General features: G+C 44.9%; 1 protein-coding gene across 8 annotated transcripts in view; it reads left to right on the forward strand.

The window, feature by feature from the left end:
- The first annotated feature begins 15,370 nt into the window (after positions 1-15,370).
- Positions 15,371-19,214, forward strand: part of GPR161 (G protein-coupled receptor 161) — a 61,236-nt gene continuing 57,392 nt past the window's right edge. For 3 of the 8 annotated variants that reach the window (XR_003523400.2, XR_003523401.2, XR_004819390.1), the window contains exons 1-2: positions 16,890-17,018; positions 19,080-19,204. Coding sequence is in view for 4 of the 8 variants with exons in the window: in XM_027613853.2 (XP_027469654.2) it covers positions 16,834-17,018 (185 nt within the window). In the remaining 4 variants the exon portion in view is untranslated. Of the gene's footprint in view, positions 16,794-16,832; positions 17,019-17,220; positions 17,399-17,619; positions 17,924-19,079; positions 19,205-19,214 lie in introns of those variants that run through there. The other 5 variants (XM_027613851.2, XM_027613855.2, XM_027613852.2 and 2 more) reach the window with 4 other exon arrangements.

A 19,214-nucleotide genomic window follows, 5' to 3' on the forward strand; every position in this document is an offset into this window, starting at 1 on the left:
CAATTCTTTCAGCAATATTATTTTGCATAAAAATCCTAACCTTTACATCAAAAATATTTTAATGTGTTAATTTTTCTGTACAGAAACAAATGACATTGTATTGAATAAAATTATGATGAGTATTTGCTAAAAGTAACTATTGAAAATACCATATGTTTTATAATCCTGTATTGGCATTTCTTCATTCTTTTCTTTTCTTCTCTTTTCTATTCTTTCCTCCTATCCTTCCTCTCAGTCTCTCCCTCCCTATCTGCCCCCTCCAACCTCTCCTTCACACCAGGTCCACAAGACCAGGTCCGCCGGGGCTGCTGCAGCTCCAACATTGGCCACTAGGGGCCCTCTGCTGCCCTGGCCTGCAGGGAGAGAAAAATGTCTTTTCTCTTTTCCAACTTCCTTTTTTTTTTTAGTTTTTATTTATTTCTTTGAGAGAGACACAGCGAGAGAGGGAACACAAGCAGGGGGAGTGGGAGAGGGAGAAGCAGGCTCCCCGCTGAACAGGGAGCCCGATGCGGGGCTCAATCCCAGGACCCCGGGATCATGACCCGAGCGGTAGGCAGACGCTTAACAACTGAGCCACCCAGGCGCCCCCGGAATTGTTCTTTTTGATGCTCAAATTGTCCCTTTACTTTGGCTCTTGTGTCTTTTTGAAATGACTTCATTCATCTTTGAAATCTCTCTTCTTTGCTGATCCAAGAAGATGTTCTAGACCCATTTTATACATTTTCGAGTCCAGCACCATAGGCCATATCTGCAAAGAGAGAAGTGGTATTTTGAGACCATATCTGGTTGCTAGGAGTGCTCATTGCTTCTGGGTTGTCGTTTTTCATTTTTTTCTGGCTTTTGGGGTGGCTAGAGTTAGGAAACACAGACTTTGTAAGAGGAACAAAATCGTGGATCATACTGACATTTCCAATGCAAATTACTTTTTGCAAGCGTTTTGCTTAACCTCCTCAATTTTATTCTTGATCTCCGTTTTTCATCACGAAAAATCTCAAGTCCCACAACATAAACACAATTCTTTATTTGCTTTCTCCTACATAGTATCTATAATTGTTTCAAACAACAATACCAAACTACCATGGACTTAGAGCGACTGGATGAGATTTTTCAGAGGTTCTTTTTGTCTTTAAAAATATCTCACTGGAGAACTACGGTTAAAATACTATCTTCCAAACTCACTTGAGAATTTTTTCTCTGTGTTGTTGTGGCAGAATTCGAAGATGGCTTCACAAGGATGTCTGGTCCTAATCCCCGAACCTGTGAATATGATGAGATGTCACTCCTGTGATCATGTTATAGGACACAGCTGATTTTATTTTTTTAAGATTTTTTTTATTTATTCATTCAAGACACAGAGACAGAGAGAGAGAGAGAGAGAGAGAGAGAGAGAGAGAGAGAGAGAGAGAATGAGCAGGGGGAGAAGCACAGGGAGGGGGAGAAGCAGACTCGCCGCTGAGCAGGGAGCCCAATGCGGGGCTCGATCCCAGGACTCTGGGATCATGACCTGAGCTGAAGGCAGACGCTTAGCCATCTGAGCCACCCAGGCGCCCCAGGACACAGCTGAGTTTAGAACAGGGCTGTTATCTGGGTAGGCGCGACCAAATCACAGGAGTGCTGAAGAGCTCTGTCTGGCTGAAACCGGAAGCCAGGGAGATGGAGCCTGTGAGAAAGACTTGACACGCCTTGCTGACTCTGAGGTGTTGGAGGCCACCACAGGAGGATGCAGGCGGTCGCTAGGAGCAGAGAGTGGCCCCCAGCTGCCACCCAGCAAGAAAATGGGGACCTCAGTCCTACAGACAGAAAGAACTGCGTTCTGTCAATGGCCAGACTGGCATGGAAGCAGATTCTCCCTCAGAGCCAGGTAAGGACCTAGCCTGGTCAACACCTTGACTTTGGCCTTATAAGCCCATGAACAGAGAACCCAGCTGAGCCCACCTGGACTTCTCCCTAAACTGTGAGATAATAAACGGGTGTTGTTTTAAGTTGCTGAATTCGTGGTAGCCTGTTATGCAGCATTAGAAAATGAATGAAGTTCTTAACACCGCCAACCCCATATATTTTTTATTTTTTTAAACATTTTATTTATTTATTTTATTTGAGAGAGAGAGAGATTGCATGTGCATGTCGCGGTGGGGGGAGGGGCAGAGGGGGAGGGAGAGGGAGAGAGAGAATCCCAAGCAGATTCCATGCTGAGCGCAGAGCCCAATGCAGAGCTCAATCTCATGACCCTGAGATCATGACCTGAGCAGAAATTAAGAGTCAGCTGCTTTTGGGGAGGGTTCTTTTTTTTTATTTTTTATTTATTTATTTTTTTTTAAAGATTTTATTTATTTATTTATTCATGAAAGACAGAGAGAGAGAGAGGCAGAGGGAGAAGCAGTCTCCCAAGGAGCAGGGAGCCTGACGCGGGACTCGATCCCAGGACCCCGGGATCATGACCTGAGCCGAAGGCAGACGCTTAACCATCTGAGCCACCCAGGCACCCGGGTTCTTTTTTTTTTAATTTAAGTTCAATTAATTAACATATAGTGTATTATTAGTTTCAGAGGTAGAGTTCAGTGACTCATCAGTCTTATATAGTGCCCAGTGCTCATTACATCACATGCCCTCCTTAATGTCTATCACCCAGTTACCCCATCCCCCCACCCCCCGCCCCTCCAGCAACCCTCAGTTTGTTTCCTATGATTAAGAGTCTCTTAATGGTTTGCCTCCCTCTCTGATTTTCATTTTGTTTCACTTTTCCCGGGTGTGTTTTTTTTGCTAACCAGAATCATGCTGTATGTATTGTTCTTCGATGTGCTTTTTGGAGATGTTCTCAGCCTTGCACACTCTTTTTATCCATTATATTATTCCACAGAATTAGTGTCACTGTTTGGGTTGTTTCATTCTGCTGTTCTAATTATGTCCACTTTTGAGCACAAACTTGAGCACAGGGGCTGGAATTTGAGGGGAAGAGTGTCAGTTTGAGCCCTTGGCAATCTGAGGTGAAGGTGTGTTGACTTGGCATTGAGCAGGTGGTAGGCCATGCATGCTGACTCGGGCGGGAGGGTGGCTGGACTGTGAATTTGGGACCCACAGGCTGATGGCATCGTGTGTGACGGGGACATGCTGTTTTTCCTCCTGGTCACGAATTCCTTTAACTTTTGTTTTTCTGGGAAGCTCTATCTCTCCTTCTATTCTGAATGAAAGCGTTGCTGGATAGAGTATTCTTGACTGTAGATGTTTTTCCTTTTAGCACTTTGAATATATCATGCCACTCTCTTCTGGCCTGCAAAGTTTCTGCTGAAAAATCCACTGATAGCCTTGTGGAGTTTCCCTTGTTTGTAACTGTTTTCCTTTCTCTTGCTGCTTTTAAAATTCTTTCTATCACTACTTTTGGTCACCTTATTTACTTTGTGTCTTGGTGCAGACCTCTTCAGTTTGGTTTTGTTGGGGGCTCTCTGTGCCTCCTAGATCTGGATTTCTCTTTCCTTCCCCAGATTCAGGAAGTTTTCAGCTATTATTTCTTCAAATAAATCTTCTGCCCCCTTTTCTCGCTCGTCTCCTTCTGGGATCCCTATCATGTGACTGTTATCCTTGACAGTGCTGCTGAGTTCCCTGGTCTATTCTCATTTTGTGTATTTTTTCCCCTCTCATCTGCTTGGTTACTTTCCATTACTCTGTCCTCCAGGTTGCTGATCTGTTCTACTACCTCTTGTTTGCTATTTATTCCAGGTGGTCTATTTTTATTTTCATTTAGTGAGTTCATTATCTCTAATTGGTTCTTTTTTAGGTCTCCTATCTCTTGATGGAGGGTCTCGTGGAGGTCCTGCACTCTTTTCTCAATTCTAGCGAGTATCTTTATGAGCATTACTTTAAATTTGCTATCAGACATATTACTTATCTCCATTTCACTTAGATTTCTTGCTATGATTTTGTTCTACTCTTTCAATATGTCGTATTTGGGACATATTCCTCTGTCTCCTCATTTTGTCTGTTGCTGTGTCTGTTTCTATGTGTTAGGAAAGTCAGCTATGTCTCCTGCACTTAAAAGTAGTGGTTTTATGAAGAAGAGGTCCTGCAGTGCCCCATAGTACAATGTCTCCTTTTCACCAGAAAATGGTGTTTCAGGGGGTGTCTCCTATGTGTGTCGCTACAGGAGTGTACTTCCATTGTGGTGGAGCTGTGTTTGCCTTCAGTCCAGCCTGTGATGGCTCTCTGCCTGTTGTAGGCAGAGTCTGGTGCCTGTGGTGTTAGTGGACCGCTCCGAGGCCACCTTGGCCTTGAGTTGAGTCAAACCAGGTGTTTGCCAGAGATGAAATAACATCAAACTGCAGGCACTCTCCCCGTGTTGTCCCCTGAGAAGCTTTTGTTGGTGGGTGGGGCCTGCATTCAGACCAGCTGCCTGCCCCCAGCCCACTGCTGGGGTCATAGTCAGACTGGTGTGTGGTTATCTTCCCCTCTCCCTGGAGCGGAACTCACTTTGGAGTGGTGTTGGCCCTTGACTGGGCTGTGCACACACTGTCAGGCTTGTGGCACTGCTTTGATGGGATCTTGCCAAGAGTGATCGGAGGGGGTGGATCTGCTTCACTGTGGTCTCTTGTATATATCAGGCTGCAGAGAGTCTGTTCTGCCAATCTTCAGGTCACTTTCTGGGTTATTTTTGCTGATGTGGGTGTTCTCTAGGTAGCCACATGGCAAGAGGTGAGCCCAGGGTCCTCCTAGTCTGCCATCTTCCCAGCAGCCAAGAGTCAGTTGCTTAACTGAATGAGTCACCTAGTCACCCCACTGCCAATCCCATTTATTTATTTATTTATTTATTTATTTATAAAAAATATTTTATTCATTTATTTGTCAGAGAGAGACAGCACAAGCAGGGGGAGTGGGAGAGGGAGAAGCAAGCTTCCCATTGAGCAGGGAGTCCAATGCAGGGCTCTATCCCAGGACCCCAAGATCATGACCTGAACCGAAGGCAGACCCTTAACGGACTGAGCCACCCAGGCTGACTGCCAACCCCCTTTATATTGAGAGTTTATATTTGTTTTTCTTCAGTTTTTACAGGTTGATTTTTTTCTTTTGAGTTAATTCTCTTCAGTCTTAGTTTCAAAGTCAAAATTATACAATAAGAACATTTCCAGAAATCTTGCTTCCTTCTCTGTTTTCTCCCCTGTTTCTCCCTCTCTCTTATTGGAAATCACCTTTTTATTAGCTTTTGGGTTGCTCTTCCATTTTTTAAAACTTATTTTACTGACATATAGTTGACATACAATGTTATATTAATTTCAGTTTTACAACATAGTGACTGGGCAGTTCTATACATTCCTCCATGCTCCTCATGCTGATTGTGGTCACTGTCTGTCACTGTACAATGTTATTATAGTATTATTGACCATATACTCTATGCTGTACTTTTAATCTCTGTGACGTGTTTACTTTATAACTGGAAGTTTTATTCTTTAAAAATATAAGCAAATACTGCTTGATTGTCTAAAAATATTAAAGTGCAGAACAAAATTTTAAAAAAATATAAGCAAATACCTATATATTCATATTCTTTCCCTTTCTCACACAAAAGATAACAATATAGTAAATAAATACTCCTGCACCTTGCTTTTTTCATTTAACAATGTATCTTGGTGGCCAATCCATAATGGTTTACAGAGATTTTCTTCATTCCTGTGTACTACTGAATCATAAGTTATTCAATCCATACCCTATTGACAGACATTTTAGTATTTTCAATCTTCTGCAATTATAAATAATTCTGCCTTTTAAAGGCAACATTTTTTATTTGGGATAGATTCCTGGAAGTGTTACTGTTATAGATCAAATGGTACAAGTGTATGTAATTGGGGGTCTTTCTCCCCCAACACCATGGTATGGTGCTGGTATCTTTTCCAACAGCAACAATTATCTGATTCTCCAGCACCAGGTAGGTGTCTGACAATTCAATTCAACTCTGCCACTAACTTCTGGAGTCAGCTCAGATCCCACATGTTAAGTGTTCGGTCCCATAAGACCACCCCCACTTCAGAGACCAGTCACAAATGGGATGCCCAGTCTACCCACAGTTCTATCAGGTGACCACAAATTCAGGGGTTCCCAGGATGCCTCCCTCCATTCAACAATTTGCTAAAATGACTCACAGAACTCAGGAAAGAGTATTCTTACTATTACCAGTTTATTCTAGAGGATAAAACTCAGAAACAGCCAGATGGCAGAGATGCATAGGGCAAGGTGTAAGGGCGAGGACGGCAGAGCTTCCGTGCCCTCTCCAGCAGTGTGTAGGAGTATTTCCTACAGCCTTCCCACAAAGCATGGTGTCAGTCTGGTTTTTTTGGTCAATCTGGTTGGTGAAAAATAGTATGTTAGTGCCATTTCTAAAAACTATTTATTGGAATACAAGATACATACAGGAAGCACATATACCACAAATATACAACTCACTACATTTCCGCAGTGAACATATTTGTACAACCAACACCCAGATCAAAAAACAGGAAGTTACCAGCAATACCCCCCCCACCCCACCACATTCCCTCCAGTCACTACCACCTCCCTGCACCCACCAACCTAACTCCTAATAGCAGGGATTAGTTTGACCTCTTTTGTACTTTCTCTAAATGGAATCATATAATATAGATCCATGGGATCTTTTTTTTTTTAAACTTCTCACCATGCTTGTGAGATTGACCAGTACTATATTGTCATATGAGATTGTAAGTCATTCATTCTCATCACTGCATACATGATACTGCATTGTGCAAGTATTTTAAGATGTATTTATACATTCTATTACTGAGGGGCCTTTAGATAGTTTCCAGTTTGGGGCTGTTGTAAACAGTGTTGTTACAAACATTACAATATGCACCTCTTGTGAACATATGCACACATTTCTGCTAGAAGCGGAATTGCAAGTCATAATACCTATGTATGTTTAGGTTTAGGAGATAATGGTTCACAGTTCTGCAAAGTGGTCGCACCAAGTTTCACTCCCAACAGCAGTGCAGGAGAGAACCAGTTGCTCCACATCCTTGCCAACAGTCAGTCCTAGTCTGGTTTGAATTTGCATTTCACTTATTAAGAGTGAAACAGTATTTTTTTGTATGTTTATATGGCATTTTACACTTCTTTTTTGTGAACTGTATTCAACATTTGCCCATTTTTACTTAAGTATTTGGTATTTTGCTTCTAAATTTTTTTTTAGACTTTATTTTTTTAGAGAGGGAGTGGGGGAGGGGTAGAAAGAGAAGGAGGCAGAGAATGCCGAGCAGGCTCCGTGCCCAGCAGGGGAGCAAAACCCGGGTTCAGGGCTCGATCTCACAACTGTGAGATCATGACCTGAGATGAAATCAAGAGTCGGGCACTCAACCGACTTAGCCACCCAGGCATCCCTTGCTTCCAAATTGTTAACAGCTTTTTACAAATTAGAGCTACTAGCCTGTGCTGGTTATTACCTGTTTGCCACCTTTCGAACATCTAACTGTCCTGCTTTGTGCCTGGAAGGCTGACCCTTGCATATTCTGTCACCCTGACTCCGTTGTGAGTTGGCTTCTGGTTGAGTTTGGCCAGTGAGAGGCCCTGGCAGAACGGAGGGTCAGTCGAGCTGTTTCCCCCTCTCCCTTCCTGCTTCAGCGGTGACTACACCTCCCTCCATAAAGCTCTCACAAGCACTTCCTTCTCAAAAGTTCGGCTCCCGGTGGGCTCTGATAACATTATTTCTTCCCCTTGTCTCTTCAGCTCTAAGGGAGCTGAGGACATCCTGATGGCTTGTATCTCAAGAGCACATGACATGTGCTCAATAAGTATTTGCTGTAGATGAAAACACACATATCAATATATATATTTGGATATATTTATCAGGTGCTGAAGTACATTTTTATTTTAAAACTATGTTTTTAAATAATACAATAATACATACTTATTGTAAAGAATTCAGTACAGAATGTGTATAAAGTAAGAAGTGAAAGTACCTATTTCCACTAACCTACGTCTAACTGTAACCACTATTTCTGATTTGGTGTCTACTCTTCCAGATTTCTTTTAACGCACACAGAGACATGCACACGGACACATATATGTTTATAGAGTTGGGATCATACTACTTATATATTTTCTGAAATCTTTTCATTTACTGTATCATGGACAACTTTCCATGGAAGCACAGACAGATCTACTTATTTTTTCACTGTTCCATGTGTTCTGCTACCTCGATAGCTGAGATATTTTTTCATGAATAAGTCATTGGTTTGTGGGTATTGCTATTACCTAGAATTTTATGCTAGGAAAACTTCATCAATTTAAAAAGTTTATTTTATTTAAATTCAATTAATCAATTTTTAATTTGAAATGTAAGATATTTAGGAAGGAGATTGGCCCAGTTTACCTCTATCTATAAAGAAAAGAATTGCAAAACAAGTTATTTGAAAATATTACTAATGAACAATGTAAGAAAATCAATACTTTTATATTATCACTTAATAAAGATAATACTGGAGAAAGCCCATTTATTTTAAAACTATTTGGGGCACCTGGGTGGCTCAGATGGTTAAGCGTCTGCCTTCGGCTCAGGTCATGAGGGTCTTGGGACCGAGCCCCACGTCGGGCTCCTGGCTCAGCGGGGAGCCTGCTTCTCCCTCTCCCTCTGCCTCTCCCCCTGCTCATGCTCTCTCTCTCTCTCTCTCTCTGTATCTCTGTGTCTCAAATGAATAAATAAAATCTTAAAAAAAAAAAGACTCTTAATCATAGAAAACAAACTGAGGGTTGCTGGAGGGGAGGGGGGTGGGGGAGGGGGTAACTGGGTGATGGACATTAAGGAGGGCATGTGATGTAATGAGCACTGGGTGTTATATAAGACTGATGAATCACTGACCGCTCCCTCTGAAACCAATAATACATTATATGTTAATTGAATTTAAATAAAAAATAAATTTTAAAAAAGCTATCTACTTTCTGTGTGTATATATATGTGTGTGTGTGTATATATATATATATATATATATATATATATGTTAACCAGGGGCCATTCTTTACCATATACTAAACTAGTTTGGGATTGGGAGGGCAGAGCTCTTTGGATGACTCCAGTCCTTCCTCCCCTGTCCCTACTGCACCTGGAGACAGACATAGCAGAAGCGGGTCCAGCTGAAGGCTGGCTAAGTTGCAGACGCTGGTGTGGTGGAAAACAGTTCCTATCATACTCATTGACCAGCTGCCAAAAGTAGCCTCTATTAGGAGCATTCTGAATACTTTTTGATAGCCTACTTTCAGTTTCTGTACAATGCTTGGAAATATTCAAATCTATTTCTTGCCAAGTATTTCTAACTTTCACTGATTCAGTAGCTTCCATTTCCCCTGCCTCTCTACATTTTCATTTTTAGTGAACACTTACATAGACCTTACCGGGTTCCAGGCCCCATTCTAATTGCTTTATGATTATTAACTCATTTAATCCTCCTAGGTACTGTTACAATCTCCATTCCATATGTACATATTTGCATGTTGGAGAGTGTCTTTTTTGTTACGATTTTATTTATTTATTTATTTGAGAGAGAGCACGCAGATGCACAAGTGGGGGGAGGGGCAGAGGGAGAAGCAGGCTCCCCGCTGAGCAGGGAGCCCCGATGCTGGGACCTGAGATCATGACCTGACCCAAAGGCAGACGCTCAACCGACTGAGCCACCCAGGTGCCCAGGAGAGTGTGTCTTAATCAGTTCAGACTGTTATATATACCATAGACTGGCTTAAGCAACACATATTTATTCTCCCAGTTCTGGAGGCTGGAAGTCCAAGATCAAGGTGCCAGGAGGTCTCATATCTGTTGAGGATCTGCTTTCTGGTTTGCAGATGGCTAATTTTTTTGTATCTTCACACGGTGGAGTTCAGACAGAGAGAGAAGTAAGCTCTGTTGTGTCTTTTCTTAAAGGGTACTAATCCCCTCCCAAATCACCTCCCACAGGTCCTACCTCCAAATACCGTTATAGAGGGGATTAGGCTTCAACATAGGAATTTTGGGAGACACAAACATTAAGTCCATAGCAGTATGTGTGCATGCATGTATCCACACATTTGCATCTGTTGAACATCTACTATGTGTAGCATTTCCGTTCATTGTGTCATTTAATCCTTGCAAAGATCTAGTACAACTATGATCCCCAGTTTGCAGACATGGATGTTGAGAGAGAGAGAGAGAGAGAGAAGTTACATAAGATATTTTGGTAGGGGTGGGAGAAAGAAAGAACCGAAGTTCTTAGTTTTGAATTTAATGAATGGAGATGTCAGTCAACTAGCAATAAGTCATCAAGATGACTAAGTGAAATAATGCAAATGAAATACCAAATAGGGAAACTGGTACATAGTAGGAGCCCAATACATATTTGTCAAATCTGAATGTCTGTTTAGAAGACCATCTTTGAAAAAGTTGCCTGGGTTTAGCCAACAATTGACACAGATAAGCCACTATCCTGAAAGCAAAAGATTTTCTATAGAAATTTTAAAATGCCTATATCTCCTATAATCTTGGACAGATTCTTTTTCCTTCTCTTTTGCCATCCAGTATACACACCCCCCCCCACACACACACACAAATACGAGGCAGAGCGTGCAAGGAGCCAAGACAGCTTCCAGTGAGTGTGCAGCCACGGATTCATGGATGGCTTCACCCACAGGCAGGCACAACCCAGAGCACACCCATCCCAGTGAAACCAGCTTGTGGGGACATTGCTCCCTCTTCTTCATACATGGTTTTCAGTGTGCTAAGGCTATTTTATCAGCCATATTGTGTCCATGTCTTCTTTTGTAAGACTCCTCCAACATTTTTGGGAAACAGGCACAGGATGAAGGCAGAAGAGAAAACTGCCTACATGCGTGATATCACAAAAGAAGGAAGAACTAAGGGGAGGGCTTGGAGTCTTGTCTCCACATTATGCCTCTCAGCCTGTGCATCAGGATCGACTGGGGGGTGTGCTCGGCAAGATGCCGACTTCTGGCATGCCACCCCACACCTTACAAGCTCATCAGAGAGGTGACTCTCAAGTCTAACACATCCTTTTAAAATAGCAGATATTTTGTAACAAACTTTTAGTATCTTGAAATGGAATTCATAATAACACAATCTACCTACATACAGAATTTTGAAACTCTTAATATCAATAATAATGGTAGGGCGCCTGGGTGGCTCAGTTGGTTAAGCGACTGCCTTCGGCTCGGGTCATGATCCTGGAGTCCCGGGATCGAGTCCCGTATCGGGCTCCCTGCTCGGCGGGGAGTCTGCTTCTCCCTCTGACCCTCTTGGATCTCGTGCTCTCTCTATCTCATTCTCTCTCTCAAATAAATAAACAAAATCTTTAAAAAAAAAATCAGTAATAATGGGAAGTGATATTACTCTTCAGTCCATAATTTTCATCACATCCAGAAAAAAGCCAAAGCATCTGTAAGACCCTACACAATCTGGTCTCCTGTTTCCTCTCTGAACTCATAACCTATTTCTCTACCTCTTAAGCATGCTTTTCAAGCAACACTGGTCTCCTCACTATCTCTTAAACAACCTACATATCTTGCCTCCTCAGGGCCTTTGCACTGCCTTTTTTCCATGCCTGAAACACTCTTCCTCTGATGCCTACCGGGCTGACTCCTTAACTTCAAGCATTTTCCCAAAAGATACCTTCTCAGTGAAGCTTTCCCTGACTACCCTATTCAAAATTTCAAGCCCCACCACTACTCCTGAATTTCATTTCTCCCTCCTGGCTTTATTACTTTTTTTTAAGCTATCACTGTCTAAAATAGAATATAGTTTACTTTTTTTCTTGCATCTCCCTCACTCAAATATAAGCTCCATGATGGCAGGGATTTATGTCTTTCTTCTTCTTTTTTTTTTTATTTTTTATTGTTATGTTAATCACCATACATTACATCATTAGCTTTTGATGTAGTGTTCCATGATTCATTGTTTGTGCATAACACCCAGTGCTCCACGCAGAATGTGCCCTCCTTAATACCCATCACCAGGCTAACCCATCCCCCCACCCGATTTATGTCTTTCTTATTTACGGTTGTAATTTTCGGGCCAGGAGCTGGCAAACTGTTGAATGAATGAATGAATAACAATGGAATGCTCATTTCAATATGTTAACCCTACTAGATGACACTGTGAAGTGGTCAGACACTAGAAGTTATAGATAGGATCACTGTGAATGTGACATATGTAAATGCAGAGCAGGTCACTGAATTTGAATTGGTAAATCTGATTCCACGAGTAGCATTGTTAACAGGGATGTGATTTTCCAAACTGATGAACAAGTCTTGGCGAGGTTTGAACAAATCAAAATACACTGTTTCTTCAATTTACACAGGAATAGCATTCCTGGATGCATTGGTATATAACAAAAGTATGCAAAAAAAAAAAACAAACCCAAAACAAACCCTTTGTGCTTAGATGCAAATAGTTAGACTCTAGACTCGGAAAATAACAAAGCTTTTTTGTGGGTCTTTCAAAAGTCACATGTAAAGGAACTGTTCTCCTTGTCATGCACTTTAAGACATCTGGTATCCTTGGCCCTATCCACTAAATATCTGGAGTACCCTCTAATCATTGTGACAATCCCAAAGTGCCCCCAGAGATTTCCAACATGTCATCTTGAGAGCCACTGAGTTAGATGCTTTCTGTTCCAAATAACAGAAGTTAAACCCACAGTGGCTTAATAAAATAACATTTATTGCCTCCTCTAACCGATCATTCTGGGGGTACATCAGCTTCAGGGAAGGCTTCACCAAGGATCAAATGATTTAGCAGAGACTTAAATTCTACTACTTCTCACTCTCTCTGTTCCTTAAATGTTGGTTCTACCCATTCGGCCTTCTCAGCAAAATGTCCTGGAGGCTTCATCCTGACCCGAGAGGCCTGTGGCCCATCTCCATCCCTGAACCCAGCATCTGGCTGGAAAAGGTGGGAAATGCTGACAATCACAGAGCTCCAATCCCCTGGAGCTGGGCGAGAGTTCATCCTGTGCAAACCTCGTGACCGGCCCCCAGGAGGAAGCAATGGTTTCCCAAAGGAAATTTGAGGGCACACTCCCCTCAGGAGAGGGAATGGGTGCGAGCAGCAAACAGCAGTTCTCCCCAGCTCCTGCCGAGTCAGTCTCTCCCGGAGCGGGCCTGAAACAGCATTTTAACAGACTCCATAAGGGATTCTTTTTATTTTAAAAGAGCTTTATGGAGACATAATTTACATACCATAAATTTCATCCCTTTGAAATGTACGAGTCACTGGTTTTTAGGATAGTCACAGCCTTGTGCAGTCATCACCATAATCTAATTTTATACCATTTTCACTGTCTCTAAAAGGAACTCTGTATTCGTTAGCTGTCACCTGCCGTCCCAACCCACCTCACCCCAGCCCTAGGTGAACATCAATCTTTCTGTCCCTGTGTATTGACCTCTCTTGGCTATTTCATATAAAGGGACTCATCCAATATGCCGCCTTTTCTGTTTGGCTTCTTTCACTTAGCCTCACGTTTTCAAGGTTCATGGATGTAGTGTGTGTCAGTACCTCATTCCTTTTTATGGCTGAGTAATATTCCACCATATGGATAGACCACATTTTGTTATCCAGTTGTCAATCGATGGGCAGTGGGCCCTTTCCACTTTTTAGCTATTATGAGTAATGCCGTCACGAGCATTCGTATATAGATTTTTGTGTGGATGTAGGTTTTATTTCTCTTTCTTTAATACCTACAAGTGGAATTGCTGGGTCACATGGAAACTTTACGTCTAACATTTTGAGGAACTACCAGACTGTTTTCTAAAGTGGCTGCCTCATTTTACATTCTCATCAGCATGTACAGGGTTCTAACTCCTCCAAATCTTCCACAATACTGGTTATCATCTTTTTTTTTTAAAGATTTTATTTATTTATTCGAGAGAGAGAGAATGAGAGAGAGAGAGCATGAGGGGGGGAGGGTCAGAGGGAGAAGCAGACTCCCCACCGAGCAGGGAGCCTGATATGGGACTCGATCCCAGGACCCTGGGATCATGACCTGAGCCGAAGGCAGTCGCTCAACCAACTGAGCCACCCAGGCGCCCTGGTTATCATCTTTTTCTTTATTACCGCCATCTTAGTGTGAAGTGGAATCTCATTTCGGTTTCTTTTTTTTTTTAAAGATTTTATTTATTTGTCAGAGAGAGAGCAAGAGAGCACAAGCAGGGTGAGCGGCAGGCAGAGGTAGAAGCAGGCTTCCTGCTGAGCAGGAAGCCAGATGCGGGGCTCGATCCCAGGACCCTGGGATCATAACCTGAGCCGAAGGCAGACACCAAACCAACTGAGCCACCCAGGTGCCCCTCATTTCTGTTTTGATATGCATTTTTCCTAATGACTAATGATGTGCAGCCGGTACTTATAGGCTATGTCTATACCTTCTTTGGAGAAATGTCTGTTTAGATCCTTTATCCTTTTTAAAGTGGATCATTTTTCTTTTTATTATTGAGGTGTAGGAGTTCTTTGTAGATTCTAGATACAAATCCTTTATCAGATACATGATTTGCAAATATTTTATCCTACTCTGTGAGTTGTCTTTCATTTTCTTGATGGTGTCCTGGGAAGCACTGAAAATTTTAATTTTGACGAAATCCAACATATCAAACCTCTCTTTAATCACTTGTGCTTTTGGTGTTGCATCTAAGAAATCTCCAAGGAATCCTTATATATCCTAAAGTTTGATAACCAGATGCCCTGAAGATATACTTTATCTATTTTTTTTTCGTTTATTTAAAAAGTTAACCCTGGTCCTATAGTGGTAAATAACACAGATAGGGTTCCTGCTCTCACGGAGTTTGCATCTACCAACGGTGGCATACTACAGGCAGATAAATAGAAAAAATTAGATATATTTTACATTGAGATAAATTTTATATAGAAAGAACAGGGAGCTCTGAGAGAGAGCAGAGATTAGAGAACCTCTTTTAGGCTGGTCAGGGAAGATTTCTCTGAGGAGGTGACACTGAAGTTGAGATGTGAAGGGTAAGGAGTCAGCCTGTGATGAGTACGGGAATAATATTTTATGCAGAATGGACAGCATACTTCACACAATTTTGCTTTGACTAGTTTTATGTGAACTATTGGATTGGAAAGATACTTTAAAGATGTCTCACCATATGCAGATTCTTCAACCAGCATTTAGGATTCACTTGGACAAAGCCTCTCATTATCTTAGTTCAGAAGTCTTTTGGGGACCCCAAAAGGGAGTGACTTGGAAAAGGAGAATTACTATGTATCTCTCTCTTCTTTTCTTGAAAAAAAAATTCTCACACAAAATCCATGCCATGTTTTTCACACAACTGTCACCTACACAGTGATATTTAGTGAAATAATTGATAATAATTTTTCTTTCGTGTCTCTGCATCTGAGTAACTACTGCTCACAGCTCAATATTAGCTCCAGAAGGGAAAAAAAAAAATCTTAAGAGAGCAATCGAAAAAAATGCATTTGTTGGCAGCAATTTCTATTCTTGAATGCACAGTAAGTTCTGAGCTTATGAGCTATGGGAAGAAAAACCTTTGTGATAAATAATATATTTGATAATGAGCATCAGGAGAAAAAAAACCAGCTTTCATTTGAAGAGTTCAAAATGAAATAGAATAAGTATGGGAGGGGCATCTTCTGCATCATGGGTGGATATGGAGGTGAAAGATCCATAATTGTTTTTCTTCTTCTCTCCGTGCCAGTCTATGGCATATCTTCTCAGACCTTTCTTAAAGGTCAACTTTCAAAAGGGCTTAACTCTCAGGCTCTATGGCATCAGGTGATTTACTTACATTATTTCATCTTTTTAAACTCAACAGATAGGCATGTATGAGTATGCCTTTTTTATTTATACATAAGCTGAGATTCAGAAAGGTTAAATAATTCCCCCAGGGTCACAAAGATTAGCCAGTGCCAGAGTCAGTGCAAATTAAAAAAAACCAAAACAACAAAACAACAACAAAAAACAAAAAACCAAACCCAACCCAGGGATTTCAGAATAAAAGTCTAAAATAATCTTGAGAACAAACTGCTTTAAGCTCCTTCAGCATCTGGCTTTCTGGTGACCTAGACTCTGAGAGGAGTTTCAGCTTCCGGTTTTGGACCAAATAAAGCATCTATCCCATAGGAATATTAAGGCATCCATCAACTTTTTTTTTCCCCTCCCCATTATCCCATTTGTCCCTGAAGACAAGCTAGGTGTTTGGTAAGTGCTAGAGAGTAAATTATTGCTCTAAATGGTGCTTCAGTGGCCTAATAACAATAAGGAAGCAGCTCCCACAGTGCCAATCTGTAGATAAGGGAATAATTAATGCATTCACCAAAGCAGATGGATTTCAGAGGAATTTGCATCCCGCTCTGGGTGCAGCATCAGTTTTTGCTGGAGTCTCCTGAGCTGGGCTTTGTGAATTCTTACCTGACACCCTCCCTCCCTCCTGCAGTTCACCTTTTGCTTCAACTTTTCTTCCCCTTATTTTAGCCCGCTGCATGAGGCTAGGGCCGGTACAGAACGTGGGGAGTGAGGAGGGGGGGAAGGGGGAAAATATGAAAAGGAACTGTTCTGTCCTCTGAACTGGCAGCGCCCTGGTTTGTGTGTTGTAATTATCGCTCCTCGGCCTTGGGGTTCAGAGGGAGAGTAGAGTAGCATTGCAAAGATCTGTTTACATTCACCCTCCCACTCTCGAGGGCTGTGGGTTCCTCAAAGGCTGGCTCCGCGGTTGATTCCCTGTGTATTTCCAGGGCGCAGGACGGTGTCTGGCACCAGGCAGATGTTCCTAGACGTTGGTAGGATGAATGAAAGGTGAGCAGGAAAGGCAAGGCCAGGAGGAGTACAGGGCGAGATGGGAGGCGGAGGAGGAGGAGAATGGGGCTGTGCGGAGCCCACGGGGAGAATCCGAAAGTACGAGTGCGAAGGAGAGAGAAATGCAAAAGGGGACGTCCCAACGGCTGGAACTGGGACGGAGCGACGGGGCTCAGGGAAGGCCCGAGTACGGGCCACAGGCGCGGAGTGGGGCGAGCCGACACGGTAAGGGCGAGACAAAGAGCAGCAGGCGAGGCTGGTCGTGGGAAGAACCGGGAAGACGCGGAGCCGGGGGGCGAGGGGCTGGGGAGGGGCGCGCCGGGGCGGGGAGGGGCGGCGGCGCGGGGGGCCGCGGGGGGCCGCAGGGGGCGGGGAGGGGCGGTGCGGCGGAGGAGGGGCGCGAGCGCCGCAAAGTTACTTAGCCTGCGCCCGCCCGGGTCCGCGTGCTGGCGGCGGGGCGGCGGGAGGAGCGAAGCGGGGCTCGGCGGCCTGAAACCCGAAACCTCCAGTCCGCGAGCGCGGCCGGGAGGAAGGAAGAGGCGGCGGCCGAGGCGGGAGGCGGCCGGGTCGGGGCCCTGAGCGGCGGCGGCGGCGGTGGCGGCGCGGTGAGCCGGGCAGGGGGGACGCGGGGCGGCGGCGGCGCGCGGGCCGGGCCCGAGCGGGGCTGAGTTCCGGGCAGGGAGGGTGGGCGCGCGCGCGCGCGCGCGCGCGGGGGGGGGCGGGGGGGAGGGCGCCGGCGGGGAGGGTCTCGGCGCCCCCCCCCCCACGCCTCCCCGCCCCCACGGCGCTCCTCTTTCTCCGCGCCCCACGGGGGGTAGGGACTGTGCTCCCAGCCGCGCTCCGCCAGCCGCGGGGGAGCCGGAGCTCTTTGTGGGAAGATTTTGGGGGCGCGTCCCTCCCCTGCGGCCAGGGTCTTCGGACAGGCCCTTCCCCCCGGCCCGCCCCATTTCTCCAGCGTCGCCCGCAGCCCCTTTTTCTAAGGCCCCCGGGCAGGGAGAACATCGGTGCATGCCCGGGACCCGGCTGATAGGGACCGTGCTCCCTCGAGGCAAGGGGCTCACGCCGCGCTCGGGGACAGGGGTGGGGGTGCAAAGCGGCCTCGCCCCTCGGCTGGAATCCGTGAGGACCAGGTAGGTGAGCCTCATCCTCCCAGTCGGGCTCAGGGCGCTGTCTGCCCGAGCCTGGGCGAGAGGTGCGCCCAGAAGTCGCCGGGCCGACCCTGGCGCGGCGGGGTGGGCGCCTCCGCCCCTCACATCTGCCAGAGGGAGATTCGGTGAGCTTTGGGGGGACTTGGCCAGCCTTCTGAGCCAGAGCTTAACTCCGTGGCACCTTCTGACAAAGGCAGGTGAGGTGAGAATGCCTGTTGGATGACCGGGATGCTCTGCTGCGCTTCCGAGAGGTCTGCTTTCCAGTAACCACATGGCCATGCTTTGGCATCACTTTATAACACGTCTGCGGCTGTTTTTGTTCGCTATTGTACCTTTCAGTCGTTTTCGCAAAGTGCTTTCAAGAGCAGGTCATTTGATCCTCCTCACTGTGGAGTAGGGAGGTGGTGTGGTTTTGGAGGGAAACAACCCTAGGGCCTCGGTGTGTCCAATGGGGATGGGATAATGGTAACTTCGGGCAAGCCCATCTCAGTGTGCTGCAGGCTGGGGAGGACGCACATCCCCGGGCCTCCTCCCCAGCTGGCCAGCTTCCTCTCTCGCTGTGACCTGGCCCTGGAAATGAGCTGGGGAGAGCTCCTGCATGGGGAAATAAGTGGCTTTCCCTTAGGATCCATCATACTGCAGCCATGGAGACAGGTGAGGAGAGGCATTTCCCAGGCCCTCCAAGCAGAAGGAGGAGACGGGAGGACCTCAGATCACACAGACCCGGGCTCTTCGTCCGCCTCTCTTTAACTGGGATTTGTGTCACCCCTTTCTGTCACTTCTTCCGAAGCGCGCCTCTTTTCTTGTTCTAGTCCACACCTATCATAAGCACTTTTCATATACGTTTTTTAAAAATTCCATTCACTTAGCCTGTGAAGTGCAATTAGCCTGTTTTAGAGGTGGGGAAACAGACTCAAGAGAGGTAAGTACTCCGCCCAGGAGCCAGGATTGAACTCGGGTCTTTGGACTTGGCAGTGCTTTTCACACAGGCGGGTCCTTGAACTCAGGACTTCTCCCTGCCCCAAAGCTCTACCGCCGCGGCAGGGAGATTAGGGACCCCTCAAAAAGAGGCCTGCTTGGCATTTTAGAAACTAAATCCAAGGCCTCAGGTACTCATACCATTCTCTTTGTGTTGCAGCCCTGCGCGGTGGGAGTATCAGACGAAGGAGGACCGAGTGGTCAGAGGGGCTGAGCTCTTTGTTTGGGTTCCGCGGAAGGCAGAATGGGCTGAACTGGAACTGACCTAAATGTCCACCAAAGGAGGTACAGTTCT

The sequence above is a fragment of the Zalophus californianus genome, chromosome 10 (genome assembly GCF_009762305.2).
Source record: "Zalophus californianus isolate mZalCal1 chromosome 10, mZalCal1.pri.v2, whole genome shotgun sequence".
Classification (NCBI taxonomy): domain Eukaryota; kingdom Metazoa; phylum Chordata; class Mammalia; order Carnivora; family Otariidae; genus Zalophus; species Zalophus californianus.